General features: G+C 44.0%; 1 protein-coding gene across 1 annotated transcript in view; it reads left to right on the forward strand.

Moving 5' to 3' along the window:
* The window catches only part of MPP7 (MAGUK p55 scaffold protein 7), a 143,102-nt gene that overhangs the window by 83,495 nt on the left and 46,247 nt on the right, over nucleotides 1–13,360 (forward strand). The window contains exons 7-10 of the mRNA XM_075550913.1: nucleotides 728–813; nucleotides 3,363–3,437; nucleotides 3,653–3,849; nucleotides 4,319–4,383. Of these exons, the coding sequence (XP_075407028.1) occupies nucleotides 728–813; nucleotides 3,363–3,437; nucleotides 3,653–3,849; nucleotides 4,319–4,383 (423 nt within the window). The remainder of the gene's footprint in view (nucleotides 1–727; nucleotides 814–3,362; nucleotides 3,438–3,652; nucleotides 3,850–4,318; nucleotides 4,384–13,360) is intronic.

The raw sequence follows: 13,360 nt of genomic DNA on the forward strand, positions 1-13,360 counted from the left end.
GTAAGTTCGTAAACGCTATTAGACCAATTACTGAATGGTGGGCAGCTGCTTGCTAGCTGAAGACATCAGGCACCACTCATCACACTAGAAGGTAGCAGAAAAGCCGTGTTCGGGCAGTGGATGTTAGAGGCCTGTGAGACCATGACCCTAACCAAGCCTTGGAACCAGGAAAGTTGCTCATGCACCCACAACTCTGCGCCTTGAACCACAGAAGCACTGTTCCTGTCAGGTGCCCATCTGTGCGCGTGAAACATCCACAGCCGCAGCCTGATTTTCCGGCTGCTGCCTGTGCTGTAAAATGACATGTAACGTTCTGTTTGCCGCTTTGTCCCCCTCAGACCTCTGGCATACAGCTTAGTGAGATCAGTTACAATAAGAATTTTTTGTTTCATGTACTGTGTTTGTTTGTTTCTGATTCTACTAAAAGAATGCAATCTTTTATAAAAATAAACCATTTTTCTAAGAAACCAGTGAGGTGGATTTCCCGGCAAAGATCAAGCTGCTGCTGCTGGTTCGGTTTTATTTTTCGGCAGCTCGGTTATGCTACCGCCTGTGATTCACCCTGTCTTTTAAAGACGCGGGATCTGAGCCTGAGACGTCGAGCAGTCTCCTCCCGGGTCTCTGAGTGCATCAATGGAGATTCCAGTGCTTCCCACCTTGGAGACCATGGCCAGTTGCAGTTCCTTCCCCACCCACTCGCTAACTGAACACACTCCTCACTTCTCAGGTCTTATTCACGTCGGTGATGAACTTCGCGAAGTGAATGGGATCCCGGTAGAGGATAAAAGGCCGGAGGAAATAATACAGATTTTGGTAAGATGCAATTTATTGTGCAGTTTCCATGAAATTAGTCGCCCCACTCCGTCTCAGACATGGTTACGAGCACTGGATTTGACTGCTGCAAGTCGGCTCTTCTGTGGGCCTGTGGGAGGGAACTCGCTTGGGCTTGTCCATCAGTGTTTTTGTGTACCAATTGGGACGGGCAAGGGTGAACCATCTCAATGAGGGCGTGTGAGCAGCCAGTGATGCTGTGAAGTACTTAGAGAGCTCAGTGCAGCACCATCCCAAAGTTGGTTGTTAGAACATGGAATTTAAACTGCATGAGATCCTTTTAGACCTTCACATAATGATAAGGATAAAATGGAGACGGGCCCTGTTAGATTCTATAATACGGCATTTTGTAACTCAGTGATTCCTCTCTGGGTGACACTGCCCCTGGAGGTGCTGGGACACCCCGGCCGGGCCTGGCAAGCAGATAGCTCCCTACACTTTATTCTAGGTTATGGGCTATTGTATCAAAAAGGGTTTCATTACCAGAGGGGTGATAAGTAATTTTTTTTTCCCTAAAAAGAGGTGGGGTACGCCAAATAAGTTTGGGAACCTGTGCTGGAGACTCGTAGGAATCAAAGGAGAGTTGAGGAGCTCAAAACAGTGCATATAAAAATTTAATATGTGTGTAAAAGATGGCATTTTAAGCCAGTGGGAAAATGATGAAACTGATCAACAAATGGCTAAATGGCTAATTGATAATTTAGTGGGGGAATCACCTTCTGTTTTGCACCATTAGCAAAAGTTAAATTTCTAACTATCTTGGTAGAACAACATCTAGCAAGACTAGCACAATGTAATATATAATTTTTATGAACATAGGGTAGGAAAAATCTTTGAAACCTTGATGTGAAAATCAAATAGAAAGTAACAGATGTGTGGCTGCTGAAATAAAAAACTTGCTGTAGAGGAAAACATGTGATCCTGTTGGAAACTTTTCAGCATATTTGATAGAAGGCTAATGTCTTAGAACATAAAAAGTTCATAAGCAAGGGAGAAGAGAAAAACATTTACAAAAGACTGGCAAAACGTGTGTGCAGACAAGTTAGCAAAAGAAACAGTGTCTGAAAACCCGTGGACTGGTGGTGATTTGAAAGCTGGATAATGCCTGGAGTTGGCCATATGATAGGGAAGAGATGTGTTTATCTGCTCTGGGCGGTGCTAGGATAAATTAATAGCCTTTTGAGATAGCATCTAAGACTGTCAAGATTTAAAATGTTATACCCTTTTGTCAAGGAATGCCGTTGTAGAACATGCTACACCTGTTGTACCTGTGAAGCATGTTGAAATGTTTCATTGTGCGTGTAGTTACCACCATTTAAAAAGTAAATTGTGAGAGAGAAAGCCAAGGAAAAAGCTTTGGCAAGTGGGGAAAAAAGTGCATATGTAATGATTTCTTTTTTAAAAAATTCTTGGAAGCGATCTAGAAGTTTGCATTTATGACTAGATGAGCATTCATCTTGACTGTGTGGTGGATCACCGCGAGTCAATTCCAGTGGCTGCGGCAGCTTGATCACGGCATGTTAGGAAGGCTAATAAGAACCAATGTGGATTGAGCCAAAGTACTATTTACTGATGCATTGAGCCCCGTAACATTTACATTCGTAAATCCTCTTAACCAGGGAAAGATGAGGCTGCCTGCTCCCGTGCAGATCTACAGTGCTGCGAACCTGAACCCTCGGCAGCTGCACTCTGTCCTGGTCAATCTGTCCAGTCAGGTTGCTGGGCGCCAGAATCAGCCCGAAGGCTGTCAGTTTAGTTTTAGAATTAAAAAAAAAAAAAAGCCAGAAGAATGGGAGAAGATAAGAAAAAACCATTGGCTTTCTCCATACCTACACAATAGAGTATTCTACACATTCTTTCTAAGAATCACAAATTACTTTTATGAGTACTCGTAATTACGATGCCGCCCCTCGTGGTTCTTGTTTTACACTATGAAATTGCTGTGTTGTGTGAGAGCTGCCTTCCTGTCGGTAGCGCTGACTGGCTGCATGTGGCTCCTCCAACTCTCCTCCAGGGACGCCATGCTGCTGAACTGAAAGTGGGGTTGGGTTGGAGAATTTACACCTCGGAGCAGCGAGCTGCTGGGTCTGAAACACAGACCTCTTGGCACCACTGTTCCCTGAATGCAGTGGCTTGATCCCTGCACACTGGTTTGGCAGAAATCAGGGTCACAAAGTTTGGCTGTTGAATTTGCTTCCTGTCTGCCCGAGTCATTTAGCATTGCCTTTACTGCAGACGCACGCCTTGCCTTCGCTCAGAAGGAATACGGAGGCAGTCGGTATTTTAAAAGCCCACAGGAAGTAAAACTGCATTCATTGATCTTTTGGGGGGGGAAGTATATTTAACACACTTTCATCTTTCTTGGGTTTCGGGAATTTCTACAAAACGGATTTCCTTATGTGGGACTTCCTCTGAGACGCAACCTCAAGTGTATATATTTTCAGATGAGTTTCATTTTCTACCTGCTTTACTCTTATTTCTTTAATATATATATATAAAATCTGATGACTCTCTCTTTAATTTGATATCAGGCTCAGTCTCAGGGAGCAATCACATTTAAGATTATACCCAGCATCAAAGAGGAGACCCCATCTAAAGAAGGCAAGGTAATTGCTACCTCTACAAATTCGGGAGGCCCGAGGGACGTCTTGATTTTCCAAATGGTTGCCGTCCACTTTGTCCCAGAAAGTTTGTTTTGATATTCAAGTTTTTAAAAAGTATTTCTGAAATAAAAGTTTGGCCAACAGAGGTCATCTTGCGTATTTCGTTTTAGCTTCTAATCTCTTAATCCCATGCTTCCCGGGTGGAATTCTTCTCCCAGGTGTTCATCAAAGCCCTTTTCGACTACGATCCGACTGAGGACAGAGCAATTCCATGCAGAGAGGCCGGGCTGTCTTTCAAGAAAGGAGATATCCTTCAGATTATGAGCCAGGAGGATGCAACCTGGTGGCAGGCAAAGCATGAAGGGGACGCCAACCCCAGGGCAGGCCTGATTCCCTCCAAGCATTTCCAGGAAAGGTGAGCACACCGGCCTTTCTTAAACCCGCCTTTTGTCTCTGCAAAATATCGTCTCAGCCGAGATGGCGATCCAACAAGCTCTCATACCATGCCTTGAAATCCTCTTGTCCCCAGCATTGAGGTTCCTGTTTTGTCTGCCCAAAGTATGAAAAGTGACCCCAGACATCACAGCCATTCTGCTTGTTGTGTTTGTGGGGAGTCAAATGGGAACTAGATCACACGTTAGTATCTGAAGTGGTGTTGATAGGAAAAGTGAGACTAGAAAAAGCAAGAGGTTTTCGAGGGAGAGGGGAGGGGACAGAGCGAATGGATAACCATGTAAAAGTAGCAGGTTGATTTACCCCCATGTCCCCCACCCTGTCCTTCCTTTCCCCACTTGCAGGGTTCTCATAAGCCTCCCAGTGTTTTGGTGTTTTGTTCATCTCTTGAGGTGAAATTGATCGGCATGTCCACCTTCTTTCCCCCCCAGGAGATTGGCCGTGAGACGACCAGCAATGTTAGTACAGCCCTTGAAAGCTTCCAACAGGAAATCACGTAAGTTTATTAACATGAGCATGCAGAATAATCAAATCCCGCTACTTTTGACTGGCAAAGCAGGTGTTTGTGCCAGAACAGGGGGTCGTGTTACCTCGCAATAGCTCTCAAATGATCTTTTCCCCGGGATCAAACAAATGAGAAACGCGTGGTAAGAATACTAATGTGAATCTTTTGCAGAATTCGGGGCAGTTTGTAAGAAACTATAACTTGTGGTTTCATAAAGTGACTAATACCCACTGCCACCCCCTCTGATTTCTAAATGTAAGTATTTGGTCAATGTAATCTCACATGCACCTCCAATTTCCCTGAAGCCAAGAAGTGCCAGTAAAGTATCTCTTGATTAAAAATTAGTGGGGAGTGGGGTGAGAAACTCCAGGTTTTGTTGGTCATGAAACTCCAGGTTTTGTTGGGTTGAGAAACTCCAGGTTTTGTGTGTTTCAGAGTAGCTCTGTTTTATCCTGTGATCCACCCGTTTGGAGGTTATCACAAAACAAGAACGAGAGAATGCTGGTGAAGGCTGACTGGAAAAATTCTCTGTGTGTATATATGTATGTATGTATATATGTATGTATGTATGTATGTATGTATGTATATATGTATGTATATATGTATATGGTTGGTGTAGGTGTGTTGCTCTTTCTTTCAGCCACCCTTTCTCTCAGATTTCCTTTGCGTCCCACCTCCCGCCCCCTCTCGGGTCCCTCTCTCATTAATACTCTACTACATCTTCCCCCTGTTTCATGCATCTAGGGATTCTAGAAGGGGCCTGGCGGTTAACGTCCTTTGTTTTCAACAGAGGAGTTGCACATTCAAAAGTAAAGCAAGCAAATACATGGCCTTGGAATTTTACACCAACATCTGTTTTTAGTATCGTTGCATTTTTCACATCTCCTGTTATTTCTGTCAGTTTGTCGACGCTTCTAACCCCAGAATCACATTATAAGAGAGCCAAGCTACAGTGGAATATAAATCTCAGAAGCAAGCAAATCCTCAGGCAGAACTCTGATTCAAAAGCCTGCTTGTTCCTGCTACGTTAAGTCTGGGCAGAATGGGAAAAAAACCTTGTCATTGAGTGCCACGTGTCGTGTGCCACCAGACAGTGTACAGGCGAAGCTGAATGTTACATTGTCTCAAACATCGTGACTGGGGATTCGTCCTGCTGAAGTAGTCTTTGAGGGATTTAAAATATATATATTGTTTGTAGTTTGAGGCTTAGAAACTTCACACATCTAATGTATATCTATGCTGCATGTCGAATAAAGGATGCAGAAGTGAAAATAAATGTGGTTGTATTAAAGTTTCAACCCATATTTCAAATTTGTTGGAGTCAGACAGAGGCCACTTAGAGTTTGATGAACATTTATACATTTTTATTTAACAATTTTGATTCATACACATTTCCATCAAGAAATCAACCAAGGAGATAGATGGTCTTCTCAGCCCCACCATCCTCGCATTGATTCCCACTTAGCAACCCCATGGGACCGGGGTGAAGCCGCCCCTGGGGTTTCCAAGGGTGCGACTCCTGACAGTAGTAGAAGGCCTCTTCTTTCTCCTGCGGAGCGGCCAGTGGAGTCAAACTGCTGACCTTGGGGTTAGCGGCCCAATGTGTGACATGACACGCTGTCCAGGCTTGTCTTTTCAATAGCTCTTCCCAGACAGGTACAGACCGGGATACAGTGAGTGAAGATGTGTATACAGAAATAGTGATCTTAGTGGAGTGTTTTTCAAATGTTTATTAGCATCATTTCCTTTTACGTGAATTACTGCATTATTCAAATCTGAGCAAGATCCAGTCTAGGATTTGTCTGCACTGAAATTGCCTCATTTGGGATATTTACTAATTTGTCTGCTTTTTGAATTTAGCATTCAGAAATGTTTACTGGTTTTTCCCTACATCTATTTTCTCATTCTCTCCCACGTTTTTGAATTAGAGGGTTAGACTTGATGCATGAGAGGCATAGTATTTCTTCTAATATGCAGATGTCACTTCCTTCAAACCAGGCTCTTAGTTTTCAAAGCTGTTCACCAGTATGGCTCTGTAAACGTGACATTGTTCAGACAGACCATGCCTGTGAACTAAAAGCCAGTATCTTTATCCTCAAAGAATTGCAATTCTGCTCGAGCTATGTCCGAATATTGTCTCCTAAACCCCTGAGCTTAAACACTGTGCAGGCATCATTCTTAGAGTGTTCACTGGCATTCGAGAGCACTTTGTTTTGTAGCCTATGTATTTAATAGTGAGCCCTGATATAACTGATTAATTTTGGCCATTTGACCCGCTGCTTTGGATGGGGACATTTGGAACTTAGATTTTTAGAATCAGAAGTCCATGTTACCGTGGCCTTTGGCAAATCGTGGGACAACACTAGGAAGAAAACCTCTATGTTCATGGCTTCAACTACTAATTCCCAAGGTTGGTATTAAGAAAATTTCAGATTTAATGTAAAATATCTCAGGGAAGAGTAAATTGGTCATGCTGATATTTATAATTAAAAAAATATTCACGGTGCTAAACTTTTTTCTCTGCTCTAAATTATACAAGTGCATTTCAAGCCTCAGAAGATATTACAAGCATTGGATTTGGAATAGTGAAACTGTATGACTCAAATCCGCCAGTAAACTGTTCCCCACAATGCGAACGCGTGTCTTACTATAACTTTACTTTTTATCTGAATCATAGCAGAATAGCATGGCCTAAGTTTGCCTTTCGGGAAATATGAAGTAGAAGATATACTGCATGATAGGGATTCCATTAATACCAGCATGGAAGGGCTGAACGAATGCCAAATCCCAATCTTGTTACCTCGGCTCGGCATTCCCCTCGATGATAGACTGCTGGTTCTTGACTCCAAGATAAATCAGAGCTGTGATAAGGACCAGCCTCTGAGGCTGTAGCGCTGGCCTCCTGATGCACCACTGGACGTGTAGGTGGTACCATCTTTGATGCTTGCTCTCCCCTCCCCTTAAGAATCATGGCGTGCCCAACACCTACTCAGAGAATAGGCTTTCTGAGCAGAGGAACCTACCTGTAAGAGAACTTTCCTAAGAACTAAGGCATGAACTCTTTTTTAAAAAATGCCTACATTTTAGAAGATGTATAGGAAATAATCTCCCTTCTCTCATTTTGGGGGCTGGGGGAATAAGAATTGCTTAGCCAGGAAACTTGTGCTAGAAATTGGTTTTCCCTCCCTCTCTCTACCATCTAATGATAGGCAGTCACATGCGTAGGAGGGATACAGCAAAAGTAGTAGCGATCGCCAAGTGGGACAGCTCTTCCTCGATATGACCAACTTTTAGATTGCTACCTAAAAGGCACAGCTTACCTAGTCTGGAAATGACCAGAAGAGCCTCTTATGTCTCAAGTAGGACGTGGGGATAGTTTTTCATGACAGACACTGGGTAGCTTCTCCTTCTTGCGTCGCTAGACTTTATAGTACTCTGATGGAGGCAGTTGCTAATAACCTTCAAGGAAGAAATAGTAACTTTATTTGAACATGTATTTGAACATTTCATCATGTGAAATATGATTCCCTCCCTTTCCATTGAAATCTAAGCCTACGAGTTGTTCTCCTGATAGCATAAATACCCATTTAACTTCAGCCGTTCGTTATTCATGTTTAAATTCTGTGTGCGAGGTGTTCAGAAAGGGAAAGTGCTAGTTTTCATAAGCTCCTCCCTCCTGCACTCTTTCGCTGCCTAAAGTTCAAGGGTGGGGTTTTGTTTTTTTTTACAGTGCTCAATACCTACATATAAATACCTGACCATTTATACATACTGCTGGTTAAACATTTTTGTTTAATAGTAAAAATGAACATTTGTTTACTGACATTTTACAGACTAGGAAATAAGACATAAAAAATAAAATCATTTTCAGGTTCACTTTAGCCCATTGTGAGGGTCGTCCCCTTGTGGGTCAGAAAGATAAGATTGACAGAATCCACAGCAGATGCTCATGCACACGAGGGGTCAGCGTACTTCACTCATAGGCAGACCTTCTGTGGATCGAAAAACCACAGTCTGTACTGAAAGGATTTAAACACTGAATTAAATGAATAAATTCACTGTTGGCAATACCTGTATTTTAGGAGGTTGGACATTTAGGAATAATGTATGTGCCAGGACGTGGCAGGGTGCTGTAATTAAGCTTGTTAAGTTGAGAAATCTCCTTCCTCTTGGCCTTGGCATCTTCCGAACGGTCGGTTGAGCGTGCTCAACCCTAGAGTCAATTCAGAAACAATGACTGCCTGTGCTGTTGCAGTAGGTTTGCATGTCTAAAACATTGTTAGATACGTTCTTACTATTTTGTGTAAATAGAAATCCCAGGGGAGGCTTGTAAAATAACCAAAAAGTTTGCATTTGTGGGAAAGAGATACTGGGCTTGTGAAGTTGTAAAGGTTGTGTGTGGTGGCTCGCATTGTTAGATCCTGTTGGAGATGTTGTTGTGTACTTTCCGTGTTAGTCAATGGGATTCTCCGCGTGTGTGCGCATGAATAGGTTTCAGCATAGTTCTTAGTATGCGACTCGGAAGAAAGACCTGTCAACCCCCATCTGAAAACATCGGCCACTGAAAACCCTGTGGCTCACAATGGTGATCCCATCTAGTCTGGGGCTGACTCAGTGACAACTAACCACACACACACACAACTTCTGAAATATATTCCAAATATGTACTATTTTTACTAGTAGTTGTGAAGGATTTCTCTAAGTCGAACACCATTTTCTTGTGTTTTGCCCTTGGAACTCAGTACCATACAGGTAAGAAATAATATGCACCATTAAGAGTGTGAGGTCTGTGTTTATGAATCATTGCGGTCTTTTGTGGGAAGGGGAAAGTTTGATGTGGGGGACAAAGCAGGGTATGGGAAAAAGATGGCTGGTATGGGAACTTCACCTTGCTCCTGTGAGTCAGAGTGCACCTATACAGACACCTATTATGCACTTGTCAGGAACGCCCGCAGGTCCCATCCAGTGGTGGGATGGGAAGCTTCCTTCTGCTCTGTCACGCACAAGTCCTCAAAGGCCCCTCAGGCAAATTGTTCCATCCTGTCCCCAGGGACCTTTTTGTCTTCATGGTCTTTGGCTGCGCCTCTGGTTTTTGCCATTTTCCTTTCCTGGTCTTCAGTGCTGGAAGACAGTTGCCAGCGAGGTCCCGGCGCCGCGGGAAGAGATGGCCTCCTGCTCCTTCCAGGCTCTCTGCCCAGGACAACAGACTTGAGCTATTGGGGCAGAAGGTGGACAGGAAGTCCGAAAGGGGCTACTCTTTCTCTCAAACCCTATCTGCCTTTCTCTAGCCTGGGGCTTGCATAAATAAGACGTGATTGTGCGGTGGGAGTACAGCATTGTGGTCCAGAAAGCAGTGTCTGGATCCAGACCGTGTGGGTCCAGAGCCCTCTTTGGCCACTTGTGAGCCCTGCATTTTTTTCTCTGCCCCCACTTCCCCATCTGTCAAATGGGGGTAATGATAGTCCTAACCTCATAGAGCTGTTGGGGAATTAAATAAACCTACCCGCTCGGTCAGCATTGAACGGTGCTGTGCACACAGGAGGAACTGTGATTACCCACGCTCTTTTCCGACCCAAGTCAGCCCTTTCCATGTTTCCCCTCATTATGAGAACTTGCAAGGTATAAAGAAATCGGTTCCTCTGCCTTCCCTAAGGGATCTATTTAAGCTTACCACTTGGTTTTGAAAATGTGTGATCGTGCCAGGGTGGGGGGAAAGATTCCAACGTAATTGAAAATTGTATTAAGGGAATCTTACGTATTTATGTAACAGACCCATAACCTATGAGAATGGAAGCACCAGGTGATTGTGTAGCGTATAGTTCATCTTTGCGGTTCTGTAAATTGGCGTTTTAAATTTTTGGTTTTGTGACATTTGTCCTCCGTTGTATGTAATACTCAATCTAAACCTCAATGAAGTCTGTTTTATTGTTTGTGTCAGAAAATGAGGCAATCTACTGTCTGGACAATCTGAGATTTCAGACAATCTACTGTCAATGACAATCTACTGGCCGGACACCTGAGATTTCAGAAGATGATCCACTGCAAGCCCTGCTGCAAATGTCCTGTCTCTCATGCAGAGATCCCTGGTTTGACACTATGGCCCCTTATCAGAAAGTAAATTATGTAACTTCTAGTAATTTGCTCTAATGTATATGACATTGCAGAGCTACTGAGAAACATGCATCAAAGAATGCATGAATTGGGGGCCTCCTAACTTCCGAGTCTGAGAAATAGTGATTTCAGTGTGACTGTCACCAGTGGAGACGCACCTGCCTGTCCGTGCACCTGTCCAGAATACCCGGTGTGTCCAGCTGAGAGTAACTAGCCAGGGGCCTGGAAAGCTTACTACTACCCTGTTGAATATAACCTGCTCGTGTTTACTACAATTGACCAAGAGAATTAAAACAGTTTGAGGAGCCATGATATTTGAAATACAAAAGTACAGTGGTAGATAGCTACTTTTTCTGGGTATTTCCTGTGGCTTTCATTCTCTGGTTTGGATGGGTAAGGAAGCAGACAGTTGTGGCTGCTTGCTGTTTGCTTTAAGGTGGTGTAGTGAAGTACCTTCATGACTGGTTCGGCTTCTCTGTGGTCAGCACACTTTCTACCTTTAACTAAAGGTCTTTCGTGTGAAACAAGTACTTTCAGTGGTCCAGGACGGTGAAAGCTTGCAGAGGAAACCGGCTGCCCATTCAGCGCCTCATACAGACCAGTGCATGACACTGGTTCGCTGCAGTTCCTACGACGTGTCAGCACTCTCCCCATCCACCTTGAGTTCCACGCGTCTGTCTGGTGAACGTTTTCATCCTTTTGGGCAATACTGCGCTTTTGTTCTCCTAGTTGATTATTCTGTGGGGCATGTCCCTCCTGGCCATTGGTGCTCGTTTTATCGGCCTGTCTTTCATGTGGCTGAACAGCTACCTCCGGGGATGGCTTCAGTTCTACTAGTTAGAAAGGGGTCTAAGAGTGTCTTCAGGGCCCCCCCCCCCCGTCTCTGTAAGACCAGTACGTCTGATCTCCTTTATGAATCCGGGTTCTGTTATGCCCCTCCCATTCTCCCTGGGATTTTCTCTTGTGACCCCAGTCAGAGCCGTTATCGGTTACAGTAGTTGGGCACCATGTAGTTTTCTGATCCTTTGAACTAATTGTTTCCTTGAACCTTTGTTTTACTTTACTCGCTTTTCCTCTGACTGGGTGAGACTAAGAGTTGCACCTTAAGAGTGGCCGCTTGCCAGCCATGAAGGCCCTAGACTCTTCAGCACAGAACAGCATGTAGAACATCGGCTTTGTGGACTGCGTGATGCCAACTGACCCAGAAGTCAACCAAGAAATCGGCTCACTTCCAGTTTGAGTTTCATGGGTCAGATTCTAAGCTGGAGCGATCTCCTGACTCACGTTGCTTCGGGGGCTGATGATCCCAGGATTGACAGGAGCACCATAAGTTACAGAGAGAGGTGGGAAGAATCCAAGGTCAGCTGTGGCTGCAGAAGCTAGTGAACCCCAGCATGGCAGGCTACATGGCAGGCCACCAATGGCTGGCTCCTGGGTTGACGGGCAACATGGCTGGAGGTTGGTGAGCCAGATGCAGCACTCAGACCCAGCAAGACCCCCGCATTTATTTGTAAAGAAAGTAGGCCGCACCACCAAGGGGTCTTCCTTTGAATTGATCGCACCGGCTATGACCAGAGTAAAAGGGTTGCCTCCACCCTGATCGGGACAGATTGAAGGGTTAAAAGGGAGATCAAATGATAAGATGTTACATTTTAACCTGACTCCATCTCCAATAGTCCACTTTCTAGTGGAGAGCAAGGCTACCCACATCTCAGATCGACGGTCGGAGGGGCTTCCACAGAGGCTTCGTCCACATGGGGACCATGCAAGTGGATCTGGGCCTTCACTGTCCTCCGTAGCCCTCTATGCACTGCGTCGTCAGAATTTAAGCTCTCATACAGCTCCCTCCTCTTGTTCTAGCTTTTAGTGTTTACTGCCCTTGAATCACACAGGCTGATGGGCTGCTTCTGATGGATTTTTTTTGTATGTTGATCTTGTACTACCTCACTTGGCTAAATCCTTCCTCTTCCAGTGGCATCAATGAAACATCTGTGCATAGGATCGTGTCATCTGTAAACGGGAATAGTTTTATCTTTGTATTTTACCCTTTATTTCTCTTTGCCTGTCTTATTGCTCTAGCTATTCAGGTACAACATTGAATGAAGTAGTGATGAAGGGCATCCTCTCCTGGCTACCTGTTCCAGGGTGTGCTTTTAGTCTCTCCATTAAGAATCATGCTGGCTGTTTTCTACAAATGCTCTTTAATGTGTTGAGGAATTTCTATTCCTATTTTGCTGAGGTTTTTTTTAAACAATTTATTGGGGCTCATACAATTCTTATCACAGTTCATACATATACATACATCAATTGTATAAAGCATATCTGTACAGTCTTTGCCCTAATCATTTTTTTCTCCTCTTTTCTTTTTTTACATTTTATTAGGGACTCATACAACTCTTACCACAATCCATACATATACATACATCAATTGTATAAAGCACATCCATACATTCCCTGCCCCAATCATTCTCAAGGCATTTGCTCTCCACTTAAGCCCCTTGCATCAGGTCCTCTTTTTTTTTCCCCTCCCTCCCCATTCCCCCCTCCCTCATGTGCCCTTGGTAATTTATACATCGTTATTTTGTCATATCTTGCCCTATCTGGAGTCTCCCTTCCCCCCTTCTCTGCTGTCCCTCTCCCAGGGAAGAGGTCACATGTGGATCCTTGTAATCAGTTCCCCCTTTCCAACCCACTCACCTTGCTGAGGGTTTTTATCAGGAATGGATGCTGGATTTTATCAAATGACTCTGTATCATTGGAGATGATTACCGTATACACTTGTGTATAAGTCGAGTTTTTCAACACATTTTTACTTGTAGTTCTGTGGTAACATTAGGTGCCTCGGCTGATATTTGAG

The sequence above is a fragment of the Tenrec ecaudatus genome, chromosome 5 (assembly GCF_050624435.1).
Source record: "Tenrec ecaudatus isolate mTenEca1 chromosome 5, mTenEca1.hap1, whole genome shotgun sequence".
Lineage (NCBI taxonomy): Eukaryota > Metazoa > Chordata > Mammalia > Afrosoricida > Tenrecidae > Tenrec > Tenrec ecaudatus.